General features: G+C 40.4%; 1 protein-coding gene across 1 annotated transcript in view; it reads right to left on the bottom strand.

Annotated features, from left to right (window-relative positions):
• The window catches only part of KIF26B (kinesin family member 26B), a 302324-nt gene that overhangs the window by 48714 nt on the left and 228811 nt on the right, over positions 1-24799 (bottom strand). The window contains exons 6-10 of the mRNA XM_086460935.1: positions 14663-14869; positions 13058-13151; positions 10658-10920; positions 7561-7744; positions 2643-2802 (exon numbers count right to left, since the gene is read on the bottom strand). Of these exons, the coding sequence (XP_086317061.1) occupies positions 2643-2802; positions 7561-7744; positions 10658-10920; positions 13058-13151; positions 14663-14869 (908 nt within the window). The remainder of the gene's footprint in view (positions 1-2642; positions 2803-7560; positions 7745-10657; positions 10921-13057; positions 13152-14662; positions 14870-24799) is intronic.

A 24799-nucleotide genomic window follows, 5' to 3' on the forward strand; every position in this document is an offset into this window, starting at 1 on the left:
TGAAGGGAGTTTAAGAGCCTGCAGCCTCTCAGAGTTTAGAGAACTAAATTTCTGCAGTAACAGAAAACCTGATATCTATGAAACTGTGTTTCTAGGCTCCCAGCAAGCCATGTGGCACCTACTGATAGGCTGCCATAAAATACTTAATGGCTGTATAATAGCTCAGATAAAGAAAAGGTGCTCCATTTTGTCTATTGCTCTATGGAAATTTGCTGAGACCACACACACAATGTGCAGTGCTGTCACATAAGAAAGCACTTCCATTGTTTTCCTCTGGTCCCACTCAAAAAAGGCAGTTAACAAAATTTTAATTTTACCCTTAACAATAAAAGAGAACAATCCTAAAGAAAGAGAAATTATCTCAGCTAGATAGGCTAGCTGCTGTTTTAAACAAGAGGTGCTACTGAACACATAGCACATCAGCCTATGGGATGCTCAGCCTCTTCTACAATGCAGCACACGCACACCCTCCTTCCCCTCTTCTCTACCAAGGAGCATCGTGCACATGTACTGTCAGACCATGGAGCAAATTGTGTTTGCGCTCACCCAGACACCAAGACTCCTATTTCCATTGCTCATGAATAGATCATACTAGAGAAAAAGTGGTTTCCGCACCCTTCTCAGCAAGAAGTGGACAAAATTTATAGAATTGTAGAACAGTTTTGGTTGGAAGACATCTTCAAGATCACTGAGTCCAACCTTTGTCCTAGCTCTACCAACACCACTAAACCATGTCCCTAAGTACAACATCTACCTGTCTTTTAAGCACCTCCAGGGATGGTGACTCTACCACCTCCCTGGGCAGGCTGCTCCAATGCCTGACAACCCTTTCAGTAACGAAATTCTTCCTAATTTGCTCCAAAATATGCCAATATGTTTTTCAAATTGCATTTTAAAAGTTCTCCTTAAAAACAGAGACATTGCCTCTGATTTACAGATGACCAGCCACTTCTCTATATTTATACTCTGTGCTAACTGCTCTTACAGGAGTGAATTCAAGAGGAGAAGGCCTGAAGAGAGCTTTGGTCTTCTTTCAGCAGTACAGAAACATTGATTAGCAAATGTCCTGGCACCTCTGGCTGTGTAAGCTCAGAATTGAACTGCTGGGAATAGCAGAAGAAAGATCGGTAGTGTAGGAAGTAGAAGACATGTTTGGTAATGCTTTTCTCCCAGTCAGACACTGTCAGGAAAGACAGCTGTTGTATTTGGTAACTATTCCTCACCTAGGGAGCATCATTAACATCATTCTTCTGTTCCTATAGTTTGCCTTCCCTTCAGTCCATAAAAACCAGCGGGGAGAAAGACAGGGTTTTGATGAGCATAGTCTGAGCTACACTTTGTGAAGTGCAGAATGCAAGCTATTTTCACACTATGACTAGGTGCATGATCCACAAAACATTTTATGAACATCATACGCTGGTTGGCCCTTAACTGTACTCCAGTCTGACTGAATTCCAGGAACACGAATATTTCTAGAGAGCATGTTTTAAGCCCAGACTGCCAAATAATTTTGGAAAATAAATATTAGCAGAAAAATAAAACTATAACCAAACTAAATTAATCTTTGTTTTCCAAAATGAAGACAAAACTAAAGAAGCAAAACTTGTCAATACCTTGCAATCTTGAATAAAGAGGATAAAATAATCATGTTTGCAGTGTTTAACATGATAAAAAAGGTAAACTATATGGACTGAAATATGCCCTGTGAATGACTTGTTCATTTTTTGTGTTTTCCTGCTGCTCCTAAGTCCAGATCTCATATATAAGTTCTTCATGAATGGTGACATTCATTAGCAGTTCAATTACAAGATGCTACAGTAAGCCAGTCTTGTGATGCAACTACTTCTCCCTAGGTTTTAGGCTGGAGAAAAGCAATAGTATCTACAAAATTAGAGCCTTCTCAATAGGAAAGCTGTATGACTGTCTGGGTTGGGTAATGAATCCAAACTTTCTTTCAGACTTGTACACATGACAAATGGGGCAAGATAATGATGAAGAAAAGTGAGTAATAATCGTACCCACTAGGTGAGCAATTCCTCTAATTTCCCAGAAGCTACCCGCAGTAGCAAAGGCCACTTGTCTAGTGCGAAAAACAGGGCCTACTTATTTTTTGCAAGTGAAAGGCTGACACTGAGGTTCTAACCATACAAAAATAAAATGCAAAGTAACTTTGGATCACAGAAAGAATCTCATGACAAACTTGCATACTTGTGACACTTATTTTCAAGAAACTACATTCCACACAATGGACAGCAAAATTATTTTCTCTATAGTGCTGCATTATGGCAGAAACATTCGTCTCTGTGGAGCAAACATGAAACTGGCTCTCAGTTGAAGCATTAAAAAAATCTTTGAACAATACTAGAAAACAAAATCATAACGTGCTGTACTTCAAGCTTTAAGATCTTTAAGACACCTGGGTCCTATTTCTTCCTTTGAAACCCGAATGTCAAATACGGTGTAGCTACCAGATGTAAAACTAGATCAGGTGTCACTGAACCTTAGGCAGGTTTTGCTTAGTCAGGAGGGCTGCACTGACCCCAGTAGTCTGTCTCCTGCTTACCCCAAGTCTGCCTCAGGCCCAGAAAAGCAAACTGCTTGCAAGCGTCCTCTCATTAGGTGCAACATAGAATATCACTTACTTGTACGGGATGTGTTTGCTTCCATTGACAAGGGCGAGGATGACATTGCCCAGTGCTGACAACGAGAGACAGAAGCCAGAGCTTCCCTCCCGGTTTTTGCTGAGCACTTTCACACAGCTACCCAGGTCAATAAGGTGCAAGCGGCTGCGACCTCCAGACACTGCCATAAACAAAGAAAGCAAACAGTTAGCATGTGCCTCCAAAAGCAGCTTTCCAGGACAGCAAAAGTCTCGTCACTACTTGTGAAGAGGAAACAATCCAGAAACCTTTCCTAATTCATGTCAGCAGCAGCAAACTGTAGGGGTCCTGTTAACTCACTGTCAGCCTTTTTTGCTGTACTTTGTTGTCTACTCTGGACTAGCTTAAAAATTGCCAAGGTTTTCAGTATTCACTCGCTCCTGCCGGTTTAACTCTATGGGATTCACCACTGCGCTTTTTGCTTTTTTCTTTTTTTTTTTTTTTTTTTTTTAATATAGCTCTATTAGCCTGTACCCAAGTTGGCTCTGCTTCTGCCTCTGCCATTACTGTTCGTCCTGAAAACTACAGGCTGAGCATCGATGCTTGGCAAGGAGTGATTGTGTGATAGTTTCTCTTATCTTTCCCATCTTGAATACTGGATCTTCAGAAGAACCTGTGTCATCTGTGGGATGCTCAACTTTGCTTTAAGTCTATATACTTTTACATTATCATTTGGGCTAAGAAAAGGTTTTCCATGTCACAGGTAATGGATTATGGACAAGCTGCTCTGCTCTGAAAATAGTTTCTATAAAATTGGCAGTAGATCCCTATGTTTTTTTTTTCATTTACTCTGTATGAACGCACTGTATTTAAAGTGAAAAGATGCTACCGTTGAAATATCAAGATTAACAGACATTTTCTGTCTTTAAAAAACTATGATTCCTTATGAACCTAGGATAGAGACTATGTAGACTTTACAGAAGTGCTTCTAATTCTCCATTATCTCAAGACAATTTCCTAGCTGGGTTATTATGCATCTGATCTTTGACCACTTCTCCCTGTTCTCAAGAGCTACTTTAGAAACAATCTGTAGGAAAAGGCAGTTTTATTTCTAGGGTCCTAACTCAAAAGTTAAGACACTATTTGAGGACACAAGCATAACTTGTGGAAAGTGGAAATACTTTCACATCTGAGTTTACCTCTATGCAAACAAATTCACAGCCTTTTTGACCTAGCACCTCAACATATGCATCTGTTAAAAAAAGTATTAGCAGATGGAGGAGATCAGTTCACAAGCAAAGATGGCAATGGCAGAAACTAAATGATGGGGACCTTAGAAAAGAAGTTTCCAGATATGTTTCATTGCTTTGGAAACCTCTTATTGGCCACAAGCATGTTTTTTCAATGACCCTGCATTCAGTAGTTGTAGTATCATGCCATGGTATCCAGGCACGTAGGTGCTATAGGAGGTACAAGGAAATAAGTTTATACAGAGATGTGAAGAAGACATTTGTAAAACTTCCACCTATAGACAAGAAGTTGATACACAATCATACAATTTTGCAGATTTGCTCATAGAAAGAAAGTCACGTTTATAAATATAGAAAGCCTAGTGCTACTACAGATATATATACATTATCTGTAACTTAAAACATGTTAACCTACACTGAAAAAATAAGGAGAGAGATATTTCATTTTGCAAGCACTGCAAAACACAGGGCTCACTGCTTAGTTCTACTATCTGGTGGCTTTCATGACACAAAACTTTCTATAAAAACATGAAGCCTTGCTATAGAATGTGTTACGTATAATTCTCTAATTCTGCTTCAATTGTAGGTGATAGCTAATTTAAACGAGTGACAATAGAAGTACAAGTAGATCTTTATGACAAAAGAAAAAAGAAATATGGATAAAGAGAAAGAAGAAAAGAAAATAAAAGAAAAGCAAAGCAGAGAGAAAAAAGAAAGAAGGAAGAAAAGAGAAGAAGAAAGAGGAGAGATTTTATTCTGTGAAAGATTTATGCTATGGGACTTGAGAATAATATCCCAAAAATGTAGCCAGCATCTCCATCAACAGTTGTTAAAATGCAGTGACTTCTACTTCTTTTAAGTCTTGTACTTCTTCAGTTATATCAGGTATTAGGCAACACAGGACTTCCACATATTAAATTATACTATGATATTGATTATGTCATGCTGAGTATCATGAAACAGAAGTGAAGAATAAATGTCTAATCAAAACTAATGCTGGTGGCTGGACTTTCAAAATGCTGTAACAGGCCACAGATTATATGACAACCCATTAAACTGTCCACGGAATTTTCACCACTGTGCTCTCGGTGGTGGGACGTGGTGGGATTTATCTTATGGGGAAGTATCCACACGCACTACAGGCTCCTGCATATGCTGCAGAAAGTCAGTCTTCCCTCGGGAACCATCTAGGCAGCTGCACCTTCACCTCATCTGAACTGCTCATGGAGGAATTTGCCTCCCCTCTAAGAGTTCTTAAAACTCTTGGACCTAAGAGACCCCGAATTCTCTAAGACTGCTACCTTTAGAAGGCTGAAATTACCTTTTTGAGTATCCTCCAATGATTTCTTTAGAAAAACAAAGAAATGTGTTTAGTTGCTACTGAAAAGGACTGCAGTTGACTTTACTGAATTATATATAATAAATATTTCTGTTGCTAAGACTACTAGACATCAGGGAAACAAAAGAAAATGAAAGAAATCCCTACCCTTCAAGATCCCAGTCATATTGTTTCCACACATACTCCTATTATACAGGCTGAGTAAATCCAGAATAAGAAAAATTACTAGATCTTTCCCTGTTATTTAATTTGCAAGTCAATGTAAGACATTTTTAAGATGGCAGATCCACTTGCTTGATCTGAAAATGAAGTTATTGTTAGGCAAGTTCACTAACGTGCCTGGCAACTATAAAGTAAAGAAGCGGAACATCCTAAAGCTCTTTTTTGTCTATGGCCACAGAGACTTTGCGGAGCTGACAGCTGCAAAATGACTGTGCCAGTTCTGCCACAATGTCATTTATTTCAACGGTGCTAAGCCTTGCCTCATGACATTCCTGGTAATGAATGTAACAAGGAGGTAAGTATGGAACCAATGCGTTATTCTAACAGTCATTTTTTACCGAAAACGTATGTTAGCCATCCCTTTAATCTCTTCTCCTTTAGAGGCTGGGTTTCTTTTTTTTTTTTTTTTTTTTTTTCCCTTGCTTTTTCCTATCCTTTTTTAATCCTGTTACAGAAATTTATATATCTCTACTATCTTCATAGGTTTTTTTTCTGAAGTCCTTCATTACAGCAGGAGACAGTGATAATCACTAGGCGCCCTCTCTGAGCAGCTGGAATTCCCCCCTCATTCAATTATCAGTGAGATCTGACCCTGCCTGGCTTGTGAGACTACTCAGATATGGGAACTTGAAGACAGGAGGTGGTATGGCCACAAGAAAAAGATACGACTAGAGGCAGTGTGCAAAGCATGCCATATTATAATCCAACAGGATCATGGCTTCTTTTTAGAAAATGAGTCATTATAGCCACAGGAAAATAATTTTTTCCTTCTTATTAATTTCATTTGAAAATAGTAGAAAAGGACTGTGTGTACATTTACTTGCACGTAATAAAAACATGGAGCATTAAATACTCGTAATAATAATTCCCTAAAAACCAGCCATCTTTACTCCTATGAACCCTTCTGAGCATTCACAGCCTTACTTTCCACCGCAGGGTGGTTAATTAATAAACCTTTATTTAATTGAGATTTCTGCCTCCTAATTCCACAGGGGTTATTATTTAAACACATGGAAACTGAATTTCCATTTAGAGCAACTTTCTGGTTTTCTCTCTTATAAGCACAGTCAATGTAAATTTTCTGCATTCAAACATTAGACTTTAATACTGCAGTGCTGTTCACCCACTACACATCATAGCTTGCAATCTATTCCTTATTACAAATAACCTATGCAGAGCCAGGAGCTGAAACATATGCTACCTCTGCAGAATTGCTTAAGCCCACAAATTTAAAGAAGCAGAGTTCTCTAGTGTCTTTCAAACAAACATTTTCACTGTAAAAAATTATTATTTAAAAAAAAAAGAAATTGAATGTGAACATTTTCTTTTTCAGTGGGGGTCCTTATATTATACAAATCTTTTATCTCTGGCACTTACTACAAAAAAAAATCCTCTGTAGATCTCCAGTTGTAAACAATTTGGGAGACTTGAAACAGAAGATATATATAATAAAAAAAAAAATAAATGGCCCGAGGTTTCAGATTAAACCTTTGAAAATTATGGAAACATATAAGTAGACCTGGAAGCATCTTTTCCTCATTTACAAGTGGGAAATGAAAGTAAAGACACAAGCCAGTCAAAGCGTCTATGGCAAAGAGAGGGAACATGCCAATCTGAAAAGCCCAGAGCCTTTACAAAGAACTGTGAGAGTCCTTTGTGCACAGGTAGTTGGACCAGCAACTGAAATATCATGTATATCCAAGAAAAGGTACAGTTTATGGATTGCCAGTAACAGCATATACACGCTACCCTATTAAAGTGTGGAAGAGGATCAGCTAATGTAAGGGTGGCAAGGAATTCCTGTCACCACAATATTTTAATCCATGACCTCAACGCTATCAGTAAAGACAATACAAAAGCCAAATTTACAAGTACTCTTTTTTTAGATACAGAAGCCCACACAGTGCTGAGGACTAACTGTTAGTATCTCCACAATGGCAACTAAATTGACAAATGATGGCAATAATCCCCAGTGGCCTTTAATGGCCTTTGGTGGGCCTTTACCAGGCAGGTGGACAGTTGGCAGTCTGAATGGCCCCACCTCATGCTGAATGGAGAACTCTGCTAACTTCCACCACTAAAGAATATTGCTTAACGCCATTTTCCAGGCAGGCTTGGAGGAGACAGAAGGAAGTGAGGGACAGCTTACTTCCGCCTTTGCCGCTCTTCTCCATGCGGTACTGGTAGATGTGCAGTGTGAAGAGCATGTGGGAATTGCGGTGATCCTCCTCGTCACAGTCCCGCTGGCTGCTGCGACGTGAGGCAATGGCGGCGTCGAGGAAGAAGGCAGCCTTCTCTGCCGTAGGGGCACGGAGCTCGCTCTGATTCTGAAGCTGCAGTTAACACAAGGGAGAAATGACCTAGAAACTCCCACACAAGTCAACTCTACCAAACAACTTCCCGAAGTCAACACACACTGTGGATATGCTGGCTTCTGATAAGACCAAAAAAGAGGAGGTGCCCAATGGAATGAGACCCTCCCGACACTGGCAGTAACAATGCCACGCCCTCTGGGAGCCCCATGATTGAATCCAGGCTTTTGAGGGTTCTCATTTGGGGCACCTCTGGTACACATAAACTCCAGCAATTGGAAACCGTCCTATGGGCTGGACAGGTGCATAAATTTGTTCCTTCACTTTCCCAGAACTTTAAGCTATTTATGCTTATTAGTTATTCACCATTTCATTATTTTTACTGCCTTCTTTTTCCCTGCATTGCTGGCTCTGGCAATCACTCTGTCCTTCTGATAGTTACAAGTGGAAAAAAAATTGTGGAAGATGCATTGATCCCAAACCCCACAGTTGGCAGAGACTGGCAGGGGCAGGACTATGTGTTATTCTTCAGAAAGTGTTAGAAGGGAGCAGTCCATGAATAAATCTGGGAAATAACAGGACTGAAGCTTGTGTTCAGCGCCATAGCATGTGGGGAGTGACAGAGACAGGACAGAAGAGAAGCCTTTTCCTTGTCCCTTCATATCACAAGTTTATGTACCTGCTCACAAACCAGGGCAGTCCATTAAATGGAACAAGGCAGGTAACACGCATACATTCACATTTGCTGGACCTCAGTCCCTGTCACCGGCGTGCTCTTATTTCTCCAAAGTGATAGACAGCATAGGAGGGCAGACATTATTAACCCCCCATAAAGTTAGGAATGCATGCATGTTTCACAACACCTAAGATTAGTTTGTGGAAAGGACGTGTGACTGCGCAATCTGATGGCATTAGTTTTGGCAGTATGCAGAGCTGGCCCACAGCCCATAGGACAGACTTGTTTTGCCTTGTGTGAAAACAGCAAGGAACTCCCGTTCTCAGGGTTTGTTCCCCTGTTATGTAATACAGCTAGAAGTTAAGTTCTCCTAAAGAAGACAGCGCGTCTGTCTTTTCTTCGTGACCATTAATCAGCCTCAGGAGGGATCAAGCCAAGGTTGTGCATGGATGGGGTGACACAGCTGAAGGCTAAGCTCTCTCTAGAATGAGGGAGGGGGGCAGGAAGGGGTTAACAAGACATGCAGAAGGCAGGCCAGTCTGTGGGCTGATCTCAGTAATGTAAGCAACAATAAAATGTGCATACTTGGAAAGACCCAATGACAGACAGTATGACATATGGTGATTATTCATTTGCTATACACACTGCTGATTTTGCATATCTATATGGCTACAATAGAAAACCCTCCCTTCGTCTGAGGATTTTGAGAATTCAGGTGTAGGACACATGACTCCAGAATGTTGCTGTCTTGTAAACACACATAAAAAGGCTTTTTTTTCCTTGAAATTCAATTCAGTATTTTGCACTGCAGAAATATACAGACATCTCAAGGAGCTACCTTTTCTCCACTGATCTAAAAGAATTCATTTCGTATATAGCTGTTCTGCCTGTATCTATATGAAAATAAGCAACGATAATGGGATATTTATTATTATTGCTACTGTGCTTAAATACTTTAGTAAAGATTTAAGCTCTAAGGAGAGGCTAGTTGTTACACATTTATGTAATATATGTAACATACGTATACTAATTCAGATCTTAACTGGCCCATCTATCACTCCAATGGGAACTGTGAAGATGCAAGCCTCCCATCTTATATTCACCAGACTGCACCCATTACTGGATACGAGAGTGAGATCTCTTGTGATACTGTAAGTATTTCGTAAAGCACTAAAGCCAGAAGTCAGGTGAAAAGGAGAACAACTGTTATTTAAAATCAAGACACAACTTTGTAGTCCTCGGGTAGAATGGAGAAGAATGGAAAATATGATCTAAGTATGTCTAAAAGGCTTAAAATGCGAAGAGATAAAACTCAAAATTTATTAGTTGCTCTTTTTAATCTCATGATTCATGACTTTTGTGGATGTGAATCATAACTTCTGGATGCTGGAAATAGGATACACGACCCTGTAGGTCTCTTCCCTCTTCCCTCCATTCCCCATCCTTGGATAGGCTGTGCTCTGCAGGTTCTTGATGGAAGCAGCCTTTGCCTTTAAGGTTGAAAGAATATATTCAAGTTCCATCATGCTGGTTTGCTCCTTCTTTATCTACTCATATAAAAATCAGATTTACTCTCTCACAGACAGCAAAATGAAAGAGTAGGCCTTTTTCCCCCTCAAACCAAAAGGGGGAAAAAAATAGGACTGCTGAGAATTTCCAGTGGTTACCCAGGAAATATATGAGCCAGTTACTCATTCCTGCTAAACCTCCAAACCTGAGAAGAGTTCAAGTTATTCTTGGCTTGCCTAGCTCAGGCATTTCTTTCTTGGCAGCAATTAATAAGTAGCGATTAATGTTTTCTACAACATTGCTAATGCAAGTGCTATAAATAATGTAGTTTATAAAGAGATAAACAGCCATATTAATGACCTCCAGCTATTTGTGCAGTACTGTAAATATTTTAGCTTGTTATTTTACAAAAGAGAGATCACACTTTCTTTTTTTTTTTTTTTTTTTAAGAATGAGGTGAATTTTTTTTTGCACTGAATGTTCTCACATCTTTATTGCAAACACAAGCCCCTGCTCAACATCAGTTATACCAGAGATACAAATATTTAGGCCAGGAGAGCAGATGGCCCTGCAGCTGCAGGTCATAAAGTTCTTGCATGTTTTTGAAAAGTAAACACTTTCAAGTCTATAAACTTTATGCTCTGGGTAGTTCTTGAATTTGAACTATCCCAATAGCTCAAAAAAAAAAAAAAAAACCCAAAAGAAATGTCGCATTGCTTGTTTCAGTGTAAAATGAACCTTGGGTTTACCTGCATGCCACAAATGGGGTCTTCACAAAGGTAGACGCCTGGGGACTGACCATCTTGCAGGCTGCCTGTAGCCACTTCTGACAACAGGTCTCTCAGATTTTCTTCTTTCCCCCACACTTCCACTGCAGAAATTCGGACCGAGAAGCGGGCTCCTGTCTTCTCTTTGCGTTCATTAATCAACTTGAAGAGCCAGGAGATGGCACAAGGGATTATGCCGAGGTTTTGCATGGAATCATCCTTTCCAATCATGGTGTATGACTTCCCTGTCAGGAATGGGGGATGGCGAAAAGATAACAACATCACTCCCAGGACCCTCACGGCCTTCTGCCAAGAGAGATTGTCCTGCACAGCCTCATGAAAACAACTTCTTCACTACAATAAGGTCAGTCAGCAAGGCAGAAAGATAGGCAGGCAGACAAATAGTACATGGAAAACAGCATTTCAAAACAACAGATTAAATCTTGAGCTGCTTTCAAAAATCACTACCTCGTGCATTCACCTGACATCCCCCATTCCCCCAGCAGGGTGCTGCAGGTCTCTGCCACACAACACTGCAGCCTCTGATGTGAGTGAATAGCGGGGGGAAATGAGCAGAGCAGGAGAGCAGGAGTGCCATGGTCTCTAAAAATCCCTGCTTTAGTTACTGTGAGTGTGGTATTCTTTGAATACCATTTCTTTTTACTTCAAAGCACTACATTACTCTTCATATGTTGGCATTGGGATTGACATAAATCTGGTTTGAGGATCATACAGATGTAACCTCATCCAGACAAAAAAAAAAAAAAACAAAACAAAAAAAACGCCCACCAAAATGGGTACACATGGTCATTTGGTGCAGAAGTGGGTCTACAACAAGAAATATTTTATCTGAGTCAAAACCTTGCCCTGGTTTGCTATTATTTGACTCTGCAGTTATAGCTCTGCCTTACTTCTGCTGTAAAAGTTTGCTGATTAAGAACAGACACAGAGTACATCTTATATTGCTTCAGGTATCACTACATATAATGCTTTTTAAAAAGTTTTCTAAAGCTCCCAAATTTATAAGCCAAATGAAAAAGGTATATGTCCTTTCAGACAAGTACTTGTGGCTTCTTTATTTTGTTACATTTCTTATGTTGAGTCTATGTGGAAAAAGACCAGTGAAGAAAATATTTCTATGCACATGTCTGTGGCAACGTCTGGGTGTGTGGGAATGGTGGTGGTGCAGTTAACAAACCAACCTCAGAGACTCAACTCGTGCTGCAGCAAAGCCCTAGCTAGGCCACCTCTCTAAAGAACACATAGCACTTTTGGGACACAGTTATCTGGTGGCTTTCTTTTCCGTCTCCTTTACCATCTTGTGTTTGGCAGGTCACAGGAGGTTAAATATCCAAGTGCTTGTCCTAGTGTTAACTGCTGCCTGGCCCAGAAGGACCTTGTGGTTAGTTTGAACAGTGGCCCTGCCCCATTCATTGTATCAGAGCTGGTGGCATTGCAGCATTCAGTACTCTCCAATTTTTGTTGCCTATAATTTGGGATAATCATGGCCTGATACAGCCTGATCTTCCTTATCACTTGAAAAACTGAATCATCCTTTTAAGTCACATGTGTATATCTATGTCTCTTTGAGACAGTAAAGAATGGAGATCATTGCACACATACAACACAACCTTCTTCATTAAAGAGGCAGTATTTTCAAAATACTATAAGCATGAAAAAAATATATGATTACTCTTCAAATCTGGTTATTTCAAAAGAATAGTGTGTTAATGATAGTGATTCTCTTTTTAATAGTCTTTCCATGAATACCTGAAATGCTGTTGATTTGTTTGCAAAGAACAAGTTTTGACCCATTGGTAACATTCAGTTAACCGTTAGAATAGGATTTGTTGGAGACAGAGTAAGAAGAGGTTAGTAATGAGTGAATTGTCTAATCAGGGAATAGAATATAAATCAAACTATTTGAGCACCCAGTCACAGTACTTGAATAGCGCCATCATAAGCATCAAGTGCTTGAGTGGATACTCACAGCCTTTACACACCTTGATAAAAGTGGTATTTTGGCAAACAACCTCCAATACCAAGCACATTTCTAAAACTGTAGATCACTGTTGGATCATTCATTAACAATTGAAGAAAGTGATAAAAATTGCTATAGGACTCAGGGGATGGAAGGAAGCAACAACTCAAAGATAACTTCTGTTTCAAAGAGCATGCTGTCCAATATTTAGACAAAATGCAAAGTGAATAGATGTGTAAGCAAGAGGTGAAGGTGTAGTACAAGGTCACGCACAGTGTACCACTTTCAAACACAATTACTATGCACAGACAAACAAAAGGTTTTTTCCCTAATCTAATGTAATGGCATGGGTTAAAAATGTTGACTTTGCTGCTTGAGTAGGGAAATTGTACAATACCAACCAAGCTTGGCATGACCAAAGCAGAACACACAGCCATCTGCCCCATTGACCACAGACTGGATCACCTCAGCCACAGTCCCAGCACATACTTCAGCCTGTTACAGGTATTTAAAAAAAGAAGGAAAAAAAAAAAAGAAAGAAAAGAAAATCATTAACAATAAGGAAAATTAACAGAGTATATTTCCACTAGAAAGTGGCCGTAATGTCATCAGTGCTCTAGATAGTATATTGAAGTGTCAAAACCCCTGATTCTACTTGTCTCATTCATGTGACCTGTGTTGCTGATGGGAATGACATTACTTGTGGAAGCACATGAAGCAGGACTTCTGCTCTATGTCAAGTAAGTTTCATATACACATACTGTAAGGGGATGTGGTTGGTTTGTTAGAATGGCCTATTTAGGGGACTCTAAAAATGCATTCTTCGTTAAAAAACAATCAATTACTGAGGAATTTTTACAGGCTCCATTTGCCCAATTATGGACAGAGTTCAATTCCACTAGCAGGTGGGCAAGGAATGTGAGGGGAACAAACAGCCTCTTTGCTATTAGCTAGGTGACATTTCTTAATTTTTCTCTACATTTTTATGAATCATCTTAGCTTCTTGCAGCAGCAGGCTCCATCCTGAAGACTGTAGCAGTATTTTAAAAAGTACAAGACACGCATTTACCCTGGGCCTTCTTAGATTCAAGGTTCAAGCAGGCTGACTGGTCTACAGTGCTTCTTCTCCAGCAACTGCCTATCAATAGCGGGTGAAACTAAATCAGAATTTGCAGGTTAGCCTTTTATCTGAAGCACTGAAGCACTTCACATTTCATAATAAATCATGTAAATTCACTTAGTGCATGGGTATAGACTACCTCTATAATCATGAATAAAATGGGCCAAAAAAGAGGACTGTTCACAGGCCAGCCCCTGAACTGCATCCGGGGAGTTGTTAGCCAGAATTAGGCCAGGGATTGACCTAATGATACAATCACACATCAGTGCTTTAGCTGGCCCTGTGTCCTTGCTCTGGTTAGTTTATAAGCACAGAAGCAGCCTTACAGTACTGTTTTATAATTATACTTCGCAAAGTTACTTTACTGTTCTACCATCCTCCTCATGACGTTTGGATAACATAGTTCAGCAAAACAAGGTCATCTAATAAAAATAATATATACATATAAATTAAGATTTGTGGACTAAAATCTCCATCCCCCTATTATGAACTGTACAATAGAACACTGTATAAGTAATCTTTGACTTCCTAATGGATAGAGGACTGCATTAGAGAACTGCAGTTCTGATCAGATCTCTGTATACACCAAATAATAAAACTTCATAATACACAATAACTTGTTGATATTGAGGGTTTGCCTACTAGGCACCACTTAGCACATTTATTGCACTCATAAATTTAGGAGAAATTATTTACTGTAAAGAACAAAGAAAGCACACAACTACTGAGATATAGTTCAATAAACTGGTTTCATTACCTATGACACTGGCGGACCAAATTCAGCCCCGTTCTAACTCCGTTGAAAGAACAACTGTTGCAAGCAGAAATTAATTTGTCTGTGCTGCATGTATTGTTTAGATTACTATTCTGATTATACATTGCCTACCTGTGATGCATCTTGGGGGAAAACTGCATCAAAAGCAAACATCTTCGGGGGAACCTGGTTGCCCCTTTTTTGGAAAGCATTCTGACCTCCACAGACCAATGGGTCATACAGCATGATTTGCTTCTTACGGGGGTCAACTTTTAAGAAAGAGCTGGACTCAGATGTGTCTCTGGAAAGCGTGGAAGAAATGCGCACCATAACTTTGACCTGTCAACAAACACACAAAAAAACGATTGCATTTGATTAGTCTGTTGGATGTTCTAGACTGGTATGTTGAATGAACTTTCCGACTACACTCAGCCAAATCATAGCTCGCTGTAGCTAGTGTCTCAGTGGAAGTCAGTGAAGACACAAGAATTATTATAGGCAGAATTTGGCCTAAAATACACAGTGAGTAAAGCCAGAGCTCATCTCCATCTACTTCAACGAGAAACTTGTTATTTAGAATTATGAGGTACATCATGGTGTTTTACTGTCGATGTTACTCAAGTACAATGATGAGGTATTACATATCCTTGTCTTCCTCTCAATATAAATTGAAAATTAACTATACACCAGCGGCCCAATTAAGAAAGCTGAAAGGTAATCTAGACTGCTAAGCTATCAGAACCACTGTGGTTTCTATGAAGCAGTCTGATCAATAAAAGCACATAAAAGCCAGATCTGTAATTTACACCTTTCTGATTCTAATCCAAATGCAAAAAGATGAAGTGCTTAGTTCTATGTATCACCATCAAAGAGTTGTGAAAAGAGCCTTGTTTTAATGGTCAGATTTTGAAATTATCATTAAGGGAGTGGAATGTAATAAGTGATAAAAGATTTGTTAAAACATGTTAGCTCACAACTCATTAAATGGCTACATAATAAGGTGTTATTCCTAAAATAAAAATACATCTTCATGGATCTAATGAGGTTATACTGCATCCTCAGACCAGTTGGTAACCAGTTCAGATGTAAGTAAAACTGATCACAATCGATCTGACTTTGCTCTCCTCATAAATTCATCACCTGCAGACACATGATTTCCTGAACTTTACAGGGCAAACAACACCTCTCTGCCAGCTCTAGCCACACCCGCACATACTTTGTCCTAGAGCAGACTGACTTTCACACCAACCAGAACTCTTACCTTAAAGCTCCTTAATTATATGTCACTTGTATCAAATCCACCTACAGTTGGCATGCAAATGACAAAGGGTCACCTCAGCACAGGGTGGGAGCATATCTGCTGTTGGAATGACAGATGCACGCTGGGATGAGTTTGTAGGCCTAAAAGTTAGACAAGGCTGCAGTCCTTGTCGGCCTCACTGAAACTGGTGCTCTTAGTATGTGGATCTAATTTCATGCTGGCTGAAAATAATTCAGCTGCTTTGAGAGGTAAAATCTGGGAAAATTAATTTTTGACACAACTCCTTTGAATACAATGGAATGAGATCAGAGATTAATTGGGATTATTCAGTATTTTTGTGATGGCTTCTCCAAATGTCTGTGAGTCAAATTGTGTCCTGGGTTGGGCTAAGCCAGAACTAATTCTATTTTAGTGCTTTAACATTTCAGCTAAGTCTCTTCTAAGTAACGGCACTTTCTGAAATCAACAGCATGTTTTTCCAGACAGTGACTGTTTCTAGCAGTGATAAGGCCTGATGTTTATAGTTAGTACTAAGGAATGGTGTGCAGAGAGGCCCTTGCTCATACTTGCTCTTATAGCAACCAAGGTCACTGCTAAATCTTGTACCCCATGTTGGGGTGCCGGGAGTGAAAAGGGTCGCAAGCACGAAAAAGGTCACACCTGCAGGGAGGAGCGAACCAGACAGGCGACCCAAACCTGACCAAAAGAGTATTCCATCCCATACACGTCATATTCAGTATGAAGCTAAGGGATCTCTCTCTCTTCTTCAATGGCCAACATCTGTTCTTCTGTTGTCGATCCCGATCCGTGCACCCCTGAATCCAGTGCCTGAGTCCAGCTCCTGCATCCCGTCCCTGTCTGCTGCCGAGTCCAGCCTGGGACTGCCCCAGTGCCAGCCCTGAAGTGTCAGTGGTGACGTATCGTCATCAGGGTGGGTGGGGGGAGTTGGGTTTGGTATTGGTTTTGTATCTATTTGTACATATTGTATATATTTCCTTATTTCCTTATTCTTATTATTATCTTTTATTTTATTGTTATTGTTTCATTAAAGCCGTTTTAGTTTTCTTTTCCTAACCATAAAGTCTCTCTCCCTTGTTCTCTCTCCTTTTCCCTTTTGGGAGGGGAGAGGCATTAATAGAGAGTGTTTGTCATCCGTTAGTGGCCAGCCCAGCCTCAACACGTGACAAAGTGGTAATTTGACTCCACGTATTTTAACCTGGGAAAACAAGATGTCATTAGATGGCAAAATGGTCACAAATCTGTGCACAGGATTTCAGTTTTACACATTTAGTTAAGGGAAAGAGGAAAAATACCACTTGAGTGTGAATGGGTTCTCTTCTCAACTGCTCAGCTCAGCTGCTTGTGAAACCTAACCTCTAACTGAAAAAAACTTCCAATATTTTGCCAAAGGCATTCTTCTAAACCCAACCCTAAGCAGAGCTGATTTCTACTGAGGATAAAGGCATCCACACCCCTAGTCAGTCCACATGAACCAGGCAAGGTTTGAATGTTTATTCCAGATCTATGTCTCTTGCCATCTCAGAAGGGAGACGCTAATCAAGTTAGCAGGGAAGGGAAGGGAGCACAACACTGGGAATCCTTGAGTAGCAAGAGCAGTATCAGTCTTGGTCTTTTTCCTGTTTTCCATTTTGGATGCCTTTGGTTTGTTCTACTGCATCCGACATTTTTAAACAGATGCCAGTATCAAGAGCATTAGACTGATCTGCTGGAAACCAAAATAAATGCTATTCTTCAACTACTTTAAATTAAATAAAATACTTGCTCTGCTTTAGGAAATCGTTTCCCTATAAGTTTGCATGTATTTTTGGCTGCTATGAATCCATGTCCTCCAGATCCTTGATCCTTGTGTGCAAAGGAAAGTTAGCCCTAGGGCTAAGTTTCTTTGGGTTTTGGAGACTGGATAGTGAGTGAAATTTGCCAACCCTTCATATACAGGCAGTCAAATTGTTCTTTCTGGCCTCAAACTGTATGGGCATTCAGTTCTAACTTCAGTTACACCAGTTTTGTTATAGTATAATATCACTGGCTTGGGTCCTTATTTAAACTTGTTCACACAAAATCAGATTAATACCTGTCACTTCTTACTGAAGTAATACCGCAAATCCTCCTAACTTCCAACAGCTATAGAGATAGAAGCTGAGGAACACGGTTTCTCTTTCCCTGAGGTAAAAGACCAATTTAACTGAAAACCTAAAAATTTACTAGCATCAGATAAACTGAATGAACCACTATAAAAAAACTGAGCTTTACTCAGAAATCCCAGGAGTTACCTAACAGCACATATTTTCTGACCATTTGGCTCCTCGACTCAGACAAATATAAACATTTCTTAAGAAAAATACTGCTATTGCCCTGAACCTTTGTATTTCCTGTGCATTGGGGATTTTTGTTTTGAGACTTAATGGTTCAAAGAATCATAGAATCACTTAGGTTGGAAAAGACGGATAAGATCACTGAGACACTACTAAGACCACCACTAAACCATGACTCTAAGCGCTGCATCTAAGTAGAATCATAGAATCGTTTAGATTGGAAAAGACCGTGTTCGTGTGTGCCAGGGCAGAGGAATATCATATTGATTACATATGGGTATCCTGATAGCTGGACCACTTCTTACTCTGAAGTCAGTTTGTTTGCAGCTGGCATGAAGATGTCTGTGCACTTTGGCACAGCTTATGGGCAATTCCTCTCACCTCCATTTAGACCAGCCTGCAGGAGCTGTCCCCACCTAAGCCAGTCATCTGACCCCTTTGTAGACAATAGAAACAGTCACTTCTAGCACTTAATTCACATGGTCTGTTTTATAGACCTGCCTTCCAGATAAGGTGAGTTGCACTCCACAAATGCGTCTTGCTTTCTCTGTACCACCACAGGCATCTCAAATGATTACCTAAGTGCCTACATTGTAGGCTGTCTAAAGTTATTCTTTCTGCTGTAAGCATGATAAAAATGCTTTTCCTGGGCAGCACAGTCCCTGGCCCAAATTCAGTAGCACACACAAGTCTGTGTGACAGTCTCCAGCAAAAATCACACACTAGCAAAAATAAAGATGGGTGCGTGAGTGTGATGCACACTGAACACAAGTAGTAACAATAGATTATTTGAACTCATCTGGTAATTTGTAGACCCTAGAGTATTCTTCCAGGCCAGTTTCACACCAGCATAACTCTTTCAGATTACTCCTGATTTATTATATTAATTGAGAAGAAAATTAGATCCTGGCTGTGCAAAATACATGTCCACTATATGCCATAGGAGCTGTGACTACAGCAAAAACCCAAAAAGTAGGCAAGATACAGGCAAACTTCAGTCCTGAGAAACACATATTGGTATTCAGAACTGCATAGATAACTGTGGCACAATAAGCTAGGCAGACCACAACAGATTTTAAAACATCTGAGCTAGATGTATCTTCTGAGGAGACAGACAGGGTTGTGGTCAGGGAATCTGGCTGAGATTGGGAGGCTTGAATCCCTCCTAACGGCTGTTCCTCAGATTCAGTATGACTGTCAACTAGTGATGCAATCTCTGTTTCACACCCCCCACCTGTACAACGGGCCAAGTTGCAGCAAGGCACACTGATACGTTCAGTCATTACGAGGCCTCAAAGGACTGGCAGTTGCCATTAGGTAGGCACTCCATTATTAAACATTATTACGCATGTAACCTAAACCCAAGGATTCATGCAAAGCATTTCCCAATAGTGGTTATGACAAGAGTAAATCAACTAAGTTACAGCATTAGAAACCATGGGAGGCCACGGCCTCCTGCTCTGCTGTTTCACAGTCCTTCATGCGATTTATAGCTGGGGGTAGCAGGGGAAGGCTGAGTCTGTGCTGGCCCCCACAATCCACACCATGGGGGAGGCAGCGCGAGGATGAGCAAACATAACTCAGCCAGCTTTGGGGATAGCACAGGAATTTAATGGACTTAAAAGACTTCAGTTCAATTTAAGGAACAGACAGGCTGAAGATCATAGTGCTGCTCTGGGGAAGGCAGAAATACAGTATGGTTAATTTGAAACTAACTGAACAGTGAAGTTTAAGAACTCTTAATACTTGCAATTTATATTTAAATAAACTCTAAATTGAACTTCTCCTTAAAAAGAAGAAAGCAGGTTTTCTGCTTCACTTCCTATGTGTTATTACCCCTTTAGTCCAATGCTACAGTTTCCCACTAATCTCTTGTAATTGAAGGGTTTAAGAGATACCACTTGTGATTAATGGGACCAATCAGCCAGCCAGAAATTCTTATTCGAATCCTGGTGATCAGGTCTTGGCAGCGCCCGGCCTTAGACGCACCTCTGACTGTTTCTATGGGGAAACATGAAAGCAGTCTCTTGAGACATGTGCTGTTGGTAAAACAAACAACCTGGGACTAATTTTGATGTAATTTTACACTCACCCAAATCTGGCTGAACCCAGTAAGAATTACCCTAGTTTAAGACTGGAGTGAGAGTATAAAAGGAAAGGTCACTTGCTCTGCATCATTACTGTGCATTTTCTAGGATATAACTTCACCTCTTGACTCTGTTTATGCTAGAAATATTTTTAAATATCCTGTGAGTTCACAGGACTTCACTTGACAACTGTTCAATCCAACAGGACCCCCATTTACTTCTCTGGATTTCAGTTCCTGCCTACAAAGATTTGTTCTGTTCTTGAATATGTTCTGCAGTCATTGAGTTCCACAATATTACTCCTGATGTACAATGCCACAAATGAAAGCAGAATCAAAGCTGCCTTGTTTAGGGTTCCTCAACAGGGTTTCTTTGTATTTTTGTCTATGTATTTATTTTATGCATATATATATACACGTGTGTGCACATTTAAATTATATACACTACTTTTAAAATGCATATGTTTTCTGAATATGTATAAAAATTTAATCATACACATTATTCATAAATTTATCTCTAAATCACAATTAAAGAGTTCCTTCACAGGTACCATTCAGTAGCATGAGGGGAAGATATAGTGGAATTGCTGTAATATTGCTATGCTTCTGTACTGTAAAAATAAACACAGAGCCTTTAATCAGCTCTATTACAATTTCAACTGCCTGAACCATGTTCCCTTGCCTTCTCCTTTTTTATCTAGTGCATCCCTAGATACCCATCAACTATTTCTTGAAGAGGAAGAATTTGCTAATTGCAGGATTTTCCCCAGCTAAATTCAATTTGTGACCTAGCATGGTTCTTTTGTTATGTTCTTTCTCTGTGGAGAAGGACAAATGTTCAGCACACTCTGCAAAGAACAACTGGTGCCATCGGAAAAAAAAGAAAACAGGGACCAGCCCCAGCCATTGACACTCCCATGTCTCCTGTGCCTGCAGGGGTCTGTCTCGAGGGTGGGCAGTGAAAAGAGCACAGAAGGTGGGAGAGGTAAACTGTGTCAAATCTGCATCAAACACAACTAGCTACCAACAGTGGCTGGAACGAGGCAACACAAATGATTGGAGATTGACACTGGGGATATTATCACTTCCTTCTACTCTTGCCTGTAAGATTTTTTGGGGGCTTCATTTATCTAATTACTGCAAAGACAGGGCTAGACAGCTGTTGCTTTGGGCACTGTGCTTGCCTTTATGAGCTGCTTTTCTCATCAATCATTTGAGCAGCTTCTGCCAGATGTGTGCTGGGTAGTGGTGGGAGGCAGGAGCTGCCATGCAGTCACGGGCAAGACAGACCAGCCAGTGCTATTGAGCTGTATTAGCACTCCATCAATGTAATGGCAATCACTGGCTGCAGGAACAGCCTTATTGGAGGTTAATGAAGAGTGAGGTTTGTAATTTCTCATTGTTACGGTTGTAAATAATGGTGGCAGGCATGAATTTTTGCTGTAGCCAGCCACAAAACACAACATCACAAGAAAATCTGTGACATCCCAAACACTTATGCACATACATGCTTTTGCACAATGGATATAAAGTCAGAAGCCTTTCTATAGCACCCAGAGAATATGGAAACAGTCTGTTCAGGATTTTAAAGGATCTTTCTTACAGATCATGAGACAATCAACTGATCATGCTAACATGAAATCTAGGTCAAGGTAAACAGACTGAGCCAGAATGAGACAAATACAGAATTGTATGAGTGGACATTGCTTTAATGGAAGTCTCCTGGTCATGTTTGGGAAAAAAACCCCAAACTCAGGTAAATTATGCCAGTATAAGCTGGTCAGGAAGCATGCGTAAACAGGCCTCATTTTCCTCTCTTTCTATTTTCGTGAAGAAACTCTTGTAGGCTTCAGTGATTCACTTTAGCACAAATTAGAAAACACTCAGGCCTGATCACTCTTGTTCTTTGTGGAAACGGCTGTTACTGCTACTGCTGCTTTGGAAAAGCAGTGAAAACAATTGAATAAGCAATATCATTAGGGTTTGCAGGTCTCCTCTTTTTTACAACAGTCCCTCTATTTCTTTCCTGTGTAATTACTAAAATTTTACTGGCTCATCACCCCCTTCCTATACAGCAATTAAACTAATTTGCACTTGTATCAATAATGAGAAGTAGTGTAAGTGTACTGTACTCAGACACCAACCATATTATTTGAAAAACTTGCCCTTATTGTAACCTTTTTCAATTGTACAATATAACTTTATTAATGAATCAGTAAAATCTAGTGTGAAATATGCTCAGGTCACAGGGCAGTGACCTCTTGTCTTGTTTGTGTCAGCATTAGCTTTGAGTTTTGTCACTGTAATTTGGTATGGTCAAAAGACAGTGCTGAGCATAGACACTGTCTGAAACCAGCATGTACATCAGCCCAGCCACTCAGCTGTCACTTTGCTACTTCAGCATTTACTGGATTAACATAGAGAACTGCAACTTTCCTCTGCTCTTTAAAAAAAACCAAACCAAAAAAACAACCACTAAAAACCTTGAGGGTCATCCAATTATGGAAACACTCTCCCTAAGCTGTCCCCCAAGTAACAAACAGACTGTGTGTTCCCCATTTTTCTTTTGCTTCTTCTGATCTCTTCAAAGGACATCTGCATTTCAGACCTGCATAGCTGGAGCAGTCTGCATGTTGCCTCAAGTAGGAGGAGGATTTTTCCCAGCTTCTGACACTCCCCACATACCTCCACACGGATCCACAGAAGTGTACCTGCATCTACGACGGGGCCAACAACAGCCTAACTCAGCTCATGTGTGGGGATGAAATTTCAACTTTTTTTTTTTTTAAGAATATCTTTAAACATCACTGTTTATGGCATTTTTATAAGAACAGCACAAACCAAAACAGCCTTCAACAATCCCAGCATGAACAACACGGGATCAGCTGGCAAATCTTGTCTTCCCTGCAGTGGATTTGCAGATATGTAAGCACACACTTACTGGTACAGTCATCAAATGCTTTAAGCCTCTAACACACTATTGCAAAAGTTTGTTCTGCTTCTCTCACTCTATAAGTATTTTTCTGCACTGAGTAGAAAGTACAATTGGCTGTCATGAATTTCAAGATCTCCTAATTTCCTTGGCATCAGATCTCTACCTTTCAAGAAGAAACAGATATTTTGCTTCACTTTAGTGACATTTTAGAGCTGAGGGTTCCACACACCCCCCTTCCTTTTTTCTACTTAATAGACCTTTTTCAAAACGGTCTTTAGATAGAAAATGTCTATATAGTAAATTAAACAAGGCGAAAAACTTTCCCTGGCAGAAAATGGACAGCATCCTTCCCTGTAATTTTCATTCTCTCCTATGGTGTGGCTAATACCCAGTGGTCAGCCAGGATGGTCCTTTGCCCATGCTAATGTAAAAACCATGCCTGGAGTTGTTTGAGAGAGCAGTCTAGTGGCCCAACACCATGCCAGGGACCTTGTTAACAACGCAGGAGTACAGATGATTGAGAGCCAGTGCCCAGGAACATATGCTGCTGCTGTTTAGTTTACTTAATAGTCTGTACTGGTTTTAGCTGGGATAGTTAATTTTCTTCTTAGTAGTTTCTATGGTGCTTCAGCTGACCCCAACTGACCAAAGGGATGGCCCATACCATATGGCATTGTGCTCAGCCATAAAAGCTGGGGAAAGGAGGAAGCGGGGGATGTTCAGAGTTCTGGCATTTGTCTTCCCAAGTAACTATTACACGTGATGTAGCCTGGCTTTCCTGGAGATAACTAACTAACTGCCTGCTGATGGGAAACAGCAAATTCCTTATTTTGCTTTGCTTGTGCATGCAGCTTTTGCTCTTTCTAGTAAGCTGTCTTTATCACAACCCATGAGTTTTCACTTTTACCCTTAAGATTCTCTTGCACATCCCACTGGGAGGGAGGGAGTGAGCGGCTCTGTGAGGCTGAGCTGCCTAGCACGCTTAAACCATAACATAGATCCAGCCACAGAACGTTGCACAGCTTAGCCACGTCTTCCATTCTTGAAGTTAAATAAAAGAAACTCAGGTGGTGCAGTAGTGGCCTCACAAGCAAGGATGTCCCATATGTTGCTCTGTTCTATTCCAGCCTGGCTTGATATGTACAGATCCTACAGACAGATCAGCCAAACCCATCAAACACATTTGCAGCACCATTGAGGCAAGACTCCCTAAAGGAACTTCCCTCGTGATTGATGACAAGGCTGATGTTGTTCTTGCTGCCTACACAGGGTTGCCATCAGCCTGCAGGAGAGGAGGGAGCCACTTGGCTCCTTCTCATAGGCTGTGCTCATATCCTGCTGCAGTGCAGAAGGACTGAAGAGAACTTTGCTTCACACATTACAGTTTCCTCTTAGAAACCTGCCCTACCAGCAAAACATGGCTGTACTCTCTTGGCTGCCACAAGGACTGGTATTGATAGAAAGCAGCAATATCAACAGCAGCAATATCACAAGCACACGCATTGACAATTGTGCCCGCTATATTACTTGTAAGAGCCCTGGTTTCCCTTTTTGTGAAGCTGTGAGAAAGGTGCCTCGGATGTGGCTCAGTAAGTTTAAGCACGCAAGTCATCCCTAATTAGAGAAAGGGTGGCACCTAGGACTTTGCATTATG

This window comes from Leptosomus discolor, chromosome 2 (genome assembly GCF_034619465.1).
Source record: "Leptosomus discolor isolate bLepDis1 chromosome 2, bLepDis1.hap2, whole genome shotgun sequence".
In the NCBI taxonomy this organism is placed as follows: domain Eukaryota; kingdom Metazoa; phylum Chordata; class Aves; order Leptosomiformes; family Leptosomidae; genus Leptosomus; species Leptosomus discolor.